Here is a 7846-nt window from a genome sequence, read left to right as displayed (position 1 = left end):
TTTATTTTTCCAATAAAGAGTCCTCGAATAAGAACTTTCAGTTAGAGACCCTCTTATAAGTATCCTCCCATTATTTTTACGGGTTTTTCACTTTTTTGACTATATATGTAAATGATCATATATCAATTGACATGACATTTTTCGGTATTGCTTATCAATCATCGGTCGATGATAAAATTTATTGTCGCTCAGAATATCTTGTAAAAACGATTTGTTCTATTGACATTATTCGGCAATTTATTTTTGATATATACCTCCTTATTTAAATTAATAAAAAATAATTTCTTTTTAATAAACAAAATTTCCTGAAAATTAAAAGATTGTAAAATATGTTAAGTTGGAGTAAGAATGATATTTAATATATAATTTAGCTTATTATATTAAAAAAATTACTTTATAATTTGAATAATAAAAAAACATATGTATACTAAATATATATATACAAAAGTCACAATATCATAATCATCATTTCAAAAGAAATTTATCTCAAACTAGGATTCCCAATTCCCATGAGATTTTCACAAGTTTAAGATTTATCTTATAGTAAAATAAAGTTGAAGGGTTAATATTTACATATTGCATAAGTTTGGGTACTCGTTTGGATTGAGGCCGCCATCTTCAATTAAGTCTTCTCTCGTTTCTCTCCAATTTCCAGTTTCAGGTTCTCTGCACAGTACTGCACTCTGAAGGTGCTACAAACCTCTCTCTTCTCTCTCTCTCTATATATCTATATGTATATATGTATATATATGTATGTATGTATATCTCCGTTTATTATGCAAAAGTATTCGTTCATATGAGATTAATCTGTATGTCAAAAGTTGATTGGCCTCGATCTAGGTGACCGGTCTGTTGAAACGGAAGAAGATTCATGGCTTCCAAACGGATCTTGAAGGAACTCAAGGATCTTCAAAAGGATCCACCAACTTCTTGCAGCGCAGGTATCTACTACCTTTAAGTCTTGACAGTTCATCTTTCTGATTCATGTTAACTTCTTAATTCTTTCTCCGTAGCTAGTATGTTTCCTCTTTAGACATATATTGTTTGTACATGTTTATGCATCATTTGTTTACTTTAACTGTCATCCTCATCAATTTGTTGGCTAAATTTTCAATTTGTCTTGTAACTTACTGCAATAGGTCAGATCATTACTAATACTACTTCTAACCCTGTTCTCCTAGAAACCACACAAGAGAATTAACCGTCAACTTAGATGCTTTTGTTATTTAGACATTTGATGAATGATTGATTTATGTTGAGTAAACTGTTGTCCCTCCACAATCATAATTTGTGTCCATGTTTTCCAAATGACTTGATTGTTGGTTCTATGCACTTTGGTAGATTTGGGGTTTGTTAGCTCAAGTTTATGGAAGTGTTTGTTCAGTTTGTCCTGTTGAAGTTGTAAGTGCCCATACGATTCGTCGGACTAGAATTGGAATTGATACAAGAAAGAGACAAATGGATAACCTAGAATAATCAGAAGTAAAAGTAGTTGATTTGATGAAGAATACAACAAGTGTGAAAATAAGACATGAAGTACTAGCTCTAGTAAATAGTAATGATGCAGATACACTATAAGTTGCCAGTGTCTTATGGTTTTGCTCATTCATCAACCTGCCTGTTTTATCTGACTAACCTTTTGAATTTAACAGAGTGTTACTCTTAACTTTCACATTGATAAATTGGAAGGTTTTAATTCTATTAAGTTCCTCCATTTGCTATGTTATGTTTCTTACAGGTCCTGTTGCTGAAGATATGTTTCACTGGCAAGCAACAATAATGGGTCCCGCAGAAAGCCCTTATTCCGGTGGAGTTTTCTTGGTTAACATTCATTTCCCACCAGATTATCCATTTAAGCCACCTAAGGTGCTTCTTTTGCTTCAGTTTTTTCTCATGTTAGAAGACATAGATGTCTTAACTATCCCAAATATGAACTGAATAATTTTATTATTAGAAAAGTTTTTTGGGTGTCAATTTATTTCAACTAATTGTAGGTTAAGAAAAGGCCATTTGTGCAAAGGTTCTTTAATCTATATCTGCACAAGGCAGATCAAATGTATTGACGTTCAATTTAATTTACTTCGAAGCATAATCTGATCTGTACTAGATTATCTCGATTTGCCCTTATATACTTGTCCATGAAAGCCTCTTGCAGCTCCTTCTAAAGGCCATCATAACACATTTAAGTCATTTTATTCTCTTTTGATGTGTCAATTCTTAACCCATTGGATACAGCAATAAGGAAAAAAGTCATTAGCGAAATTGTTGCTTCGAAATTGAATCATGCGGTCTTGTCATCTCTATATTTTCTAAATGAGTCTACTTTTCTCAAATCACATCATTGATTCAAGACGGTCTTGTCATCTCTATCTTTTCTAAATGAGTCTACTTTTCTCATATCACATCATTGATTCAAGACGTCATTTGTTTATTAGTCTCCGTGCCATTGACCCCAAGTGAAATTTCCGGCAGTCTTAGGAACCGATACTCAGTTCTTACATGCTTATTAGTAGTGTAGTATTTCTCCCAGTTGTTTTATCATTCCATTCTGTGTTCGTCTTCTTTCCTTGCATGGTGGCATATTGCAGGTTGCTTTCAGGACAAAGGTTTTCCATCCAAACATAAACAGCAATGGCAGTATCTGCCTCGATATCTTAAAGGAACAGTGGAGCCCTGCCCTAACGATTTCCAAGGTTCTTTTTTACCCTAGTGTTGGTAATTTTGTATATATACAAATAGTATCTGAGGAAAAAAAAAGAGAACATGAATACTTGGTTTCAGATGTAGTTGTAATAAGTGGATATAGGTGTGTTCTCTAATTGAGCAGAATTCTAGAGTTGAGTAATTGTATTTGTCTAGGTTAAAAGTTGTCAATATCCGAGTCATGTTGTTTATTAGGTTTGCATTTTTTTGTCTGTGGCTATTCAATAGGCTTAAAATAACTTACCTTAAATATTGTTTGAAAATAGCTTATATTCATAACTTGTAGAAAATAAATTTGATAATTTACAAAATTGTAATGTATTACCATGTATTTTAACAGTAACTATGCCATGATGTGAGTAATATGTTTTCTTAATATCCAATATTAATTGAAAAACATAATATATATCAATTGAGTACAGATTTAAATTATATCTCACATAAATTTCATTACCTTGTATGGTTGATGGTTATTCAGGTCGATATAGGCTATTATCATGTTTAGATCAAACCATATTAGAAGTTGCAGTCAATTTGTAGCTTGTTTAGCAGGTTCATATTTCTTCTTAGACATGGATATATTTTTTGACGTAAAGGTTGTAATTTTGTTTCTGTTTATAGGTGCTGCTTTCAATATGTTCATTGCTGACAGACCCAAACCCTGATGACCCGCTTGTGCCAGAGATTGCTCACTTGTACAAGACAGACCGAAGCAAATATGAGACATCCGCTAGGAGCTGGACTCAGAAATTTGCCATGGGATGACTGTTGCATGGTATCCTACCTTCAATCCAATTACCTGTAAGATTTCAATATTAAAGGTTGTGCCCTTCATGATTTGTTTGAATAGATTTGCCTCATTTTCTGAACTGATCAGTGTTTTTCAGACCTAGTATTGTTGTTTGGTAAATGATTTGCCTTATTTGTTTATAGATATGCACTAAAGATTGTTTTTACCCTTTTGTTCTTGTTGTTTCTCTTCTTGCTCTTGTTAAATGTTTTTTTTGTATGAACGCGTATGTAGAAAGGAAACATTAGGATTTAAGGATAAATATGACTTGTTTTGTGTAGAGTTTTGGCCTCTTCTTTTTCCTTTTGTTGGTTTATAAGTGGGCTTTTGTGGTAGTTCAAGTTTGAGGTTGAATTGAATATAGACTTGTACCTCTTTAAACCTAAAACATCAAGAAAAACACCTTTTTCTGATAGATATATAATTTGAATGTGGATCCAGATGAGATCATATGTAGGCCATGTTTGATTTATGGTTACTTGATTGTTGATTTATCGTATCAATCTGAATTCAGATTCAAAAAGGGTTTTCAAATAAGCCCTTATACACTGCAATATTGGTGTAGCATAGGATGGTAAAAGAAGTCTTTCTCATATCTCATATAGCATTCCCACTTGAAGAGTCTTTCTAGGAGGCATTTTCAAGCCTGAAACAGCTGATGTAGAGTTCTTCTGCAAGAATCTGTACATATAATCTATCGCAATGTGAGATAGCCACCCCTTCTTCTCGCTCGACCTTAGGATAGTCCGACCCGTTATGAAAGCAAACCCTTTCCCTATGGCTATCTCCAGCCTCCTCCCTTATTCGGTTCCATCCACGACATCTTGGGATCTTTCCTACTACGGAATTGATGAAATCGTCGCTGTCGATGCTCTGCTCATATCTATAACCGTACTGCACCAGGCACCTGTCCCCTCCCAATTTTCCGACATCATACCGTTCCTTCGGGAGCACTGTCTTGATGGGAGGGGTTCTTATCATCACGATGATCATGATCTCACGGGCCGAGTTTGTCGTCTGGATGTAGTGCCGGGTAATCGGAGGGATGTCGTTGACGAGCTTCGTGCAGAAGAAGCATGCGTCGATAATTGGGATTCCAGCTCTTGCAAGTTCATCTTTCAGTCATGACTTCTTGCTCCTTCCATGGGTCCACGACATCTTGATCATCGAGAAGAAGGATGCGATGGCGAATGGGTCCATCCTCCTTGCGGGATCTTGTTAAGGAGGGAAACCATGAAAGCTCCTTCGATTAATATGAAGGGGACGAACAATAGCGTGGTTAGAACGATGTTTGTGTCCCATAAACCATCATCACCATTGTCGCCAAAAACGTCGTTAATATCATAACCCATATGACCACCACACCTGAAGGTTTTGTAAAACGTAAAAGTAAAACAAGATGAGTATAATTTTATTTTTAAGATCAGAGAGTAGGTTACCACAACATCTCATTGTCAGGACCTATGTGAGAATCAAACTTGAGACCTCAGTCTATTAAGTCAAGACTTTTTCTACTTGAGTTGTCGTAGTTTCATATTAAAAGTTGTATTTACCGCAAGCATTTCTGATTGTAGCGCCATCTGAATCCAACAACAAGCAAAATGCAAGTGATCATTATATTTTGTTAACCCTAGGGATGCCAGGGCTTGCTTAACGATAGAGAAACTAGCAAATATCATGGACTGGCTAGCAACAATCGAGGCCAGGGTGGCTAAGACGAACATAGGCCAATACACAACATCGGGGATGCTGCTATAGAAGGCCGACTTCATGTTCTCGGGGTGTTTTGTCTAGTAAGCCACTTGTCCAGCATAGGAAATGACCAAAGACGGGTACACAAACGTAGAGAACGCAAACTACACAAAGTAAAACCAACATTTAGATGCTGATGGAGGAGAGTAAGTAATTTGTTTTTTTAAAAGTGTTAGCATTAATCCCCGAATTGAACTTTTGTTGAAATGTCCAAAATCAACAAACATGACTTCACCACCTGTTGTGCACAAAAAGACTGCTCCAAGAATAGTTAAACATTTGTAGCCATTATGGTAGAAGAACTTGAACATATAATAAGGAGACAAAGCCGCGATGTTGTAGATGGCGACAATGACATTAAGCACGAACCAAACAAATATGTTGTAGTGAAACATGATAGCGAGAATGAGGATCAAAATCAACCCCACCGCCATGATGATTACATAGTCTGGTTAGAAAGAAACAAAATCAAATTCTAATAACCCATTATCCCATAATCAGTAAGAAATTTGATAGCTTACTTTGTCTGATCCGATCAGAAATAGACCAAATGCCAGAAAGAGTGGACAAGACTGTAAAAACACAAAAAGATATGTACAAGTCTTATTTATATACATATATTGCATAAGAAATTGAATAATTGATCATTTACCGCTGGTTGTTCCAAGCATGACGACGGAAGTTAGCAAAGACTGAACCCATGTGTTTCTCTCTATAAATTCCCTGGTCTTAGACTTGACTGCTCTTGGACTAGGTTCGGTGTAAAACTCCATGCTTGATGCTTGATGCTTGATGCTTGCATCGCTATCTATCGAGCTTCGTGTCAAATGTCGGCATTGGAAGGAATAGAGAGCGAAGGTTCTCCCGTTATCATCTGCTCGAAGAATTATGAAGACGTACTTGGTAAGAGGGATCATGTCAATGTCCAAAATATAAGACTCAAATTCCCGAGAATATCATTATCTGATGGGTTATCGAGCTCGATATCACGTGTAATTTGGCGATGTTCCTAATGTTTGGTATGCAATTTGTATACTGCACATTCGTCCATAACAATGTAAAAAAAATATATTGCAAAAATAAAATAAAATTAATAATAATAATTAACAAAAAGGAAAATAATTAGGGTACTAATAAATTTTATCCATTTTACGTTAGAAAAAAATTACTTATACTTTTCACATTAAATATATATTTTTTAATTTGTATTTTATATTTTTTTAATTTTTTAATATGATTACAGTAATAACACTTTTAAGAGAAATTTCAATTAATAAAATTTAATATGTTTTTATTAAATTAAGTTTAATTTAAGACTGGCATAAAAAAAAGTAAACTTATAAAAAATATATGTTATATATTATTATCAACTGTGTACATAATTAAGATTACTCCAATATAATAATTTAATTTCTAAATATAAATTTATTTTATAAAATAAAATTAATTTATAAATATAGTTTAAGAATTTATTTAAATTTTATAATTTAAAATAATAAGATTTTAAGAATTTGTTTGAGATTTTAAAACATTTTCCTATTAAAGGTAAATAAATCAAGAATAAAAAAACTGGAATTAAAAAAAAAAAAATTATGATGGTCATAAAGTATCTTTATCTCGTGTAGCATAATAAATAAAGGACATGGACAAAATTTTACACATTTTAGAATAAAAAAAAATCATATAAAATATAAATAAATAGTTTAAATTTGTATTTTATTAACTTTCATTTATTATTATTCTTATCACTCATATTATATTTATATTAGAGTATTAAGAAGTGGAAAGAGACTATTTATTCTTTTTGACTTTCAACGTTAACAAGACTATATATGGCAAGACTATATATGGTTTTGTTTGAACGATTTTTTTTTTATAAATTTATTAAAAAATACTAATTGGTTTTTTTTGTTATATAAAAAATTGAGTCAAATTTAAAAAAAAAAAAAAAAAGAAAATTAAATTAGGGTACAAGCATAAAAATAAGAAGTCTAGAGTATATACTAATTGATTTTGTCTTTTTATTATTATTCCTTTCATTTTAAGAATGTGATTTTTTTTTAAAATTATTTATTTAAAAAATAATAATTTATGATGATTAGGAGGAAATGAATTATTTATTTATTTAAAAAAATATATATATAAATATATAATAATAAAATAAAAAATAATAATTTAAAATACTATTTATTTTATAATAAATAAGATAAAAAGATGTGCCACAGACTCATCATTACACAATACAGACTAAAGACAATGACCAATTTTGTATTTTTTTTTTTAATCCAATATTTATTATTATTTTTTTGTTTTTGTTTAAACTCATACCAAAATTTTCATTCTTTTTAGTTTAAACACATATTAACTTAATCAATGTGGTATATATTATTTTTCATCTACTACTCATTTTACTTGGACTTTTTGTGATATGATATACTTTTACACATATATATAAATGAAATTTTATTGTTTCAAAATAATAGTTTTTATTTTAGTAGAGAATTGCAATTTGTATGATTGTTGAAACTAAAATTAATTAGATTTACATTGGGTTGTATAGCATATAATATATTTCTTGTAGTGCTTCTTTGATATAATTAA

At 31.8% G+C, this 7846-nt stretch overlaps 1 protein-coding gene and 1 pseudogene across 2 annotated transcripts; one reads left to right on the top strand and one right to left on the bottom strand.

Annotated features, from left to right (window-relative positions):
- Positions 1-644: 644 nt before the first annotated feature.
- On the top strand, positions 645-3665 carry LOC124938747 (ubiquitin-conjugating enzyme E2 8-like). Of its 2 annotated transcripts, none has more exons than XM_047479248.1 (5): positions 645-689; positions 841-941; positions 1739-1866; positions 2589-2693; positions 3325-3665. In XM_047479248.1, the coding sequence occupies exons 2-5, from the start codon at positions 872-874 to the stop codon at positions 3466-3468; spliced, it is 447 nt and encodes a 148-aa protein (XP_047335204.1). In that variant the 5' UTR covers positions 645-689; positions 841-871; the 3' UTR covers positions 3469-3665. The 2 variants fall into 2 exon arrangements, with proteins under 2 accessions (XP_047335204.1, XP_047335203.1); XM_047479247.1 differs by having other exon boundaries at positions 671-689; positions 822-941.
- Positions 3666-4615: 950 nt separating this feature from the next.
- On the bottom strand, positions 4616-7585 carry LOC124939649 (annotated as a pseudogene).
- Between the last annotated feature and the right edge of the window lie 261 nt (positions 7586-7846).

This window comes from Impatiens glandulifera, chromosome 5 (genome assembly GCF_907164915.1).
Source record: "Impatiens glandulifera chromosome 5, dImpGla2.1, whole genome shotgun sequence".
NCBI classification, from domain to species: domain Eukaryota; kingdom Viridiplantae; phylum Streptophyta; class Magnoliopsida; order Ericales; family Balsaminaceae; genus Impatiens; species Impatiens glandulifera.
This window is presented reverse-complemented; position numbering and strand designations above follow the sequence as displayed.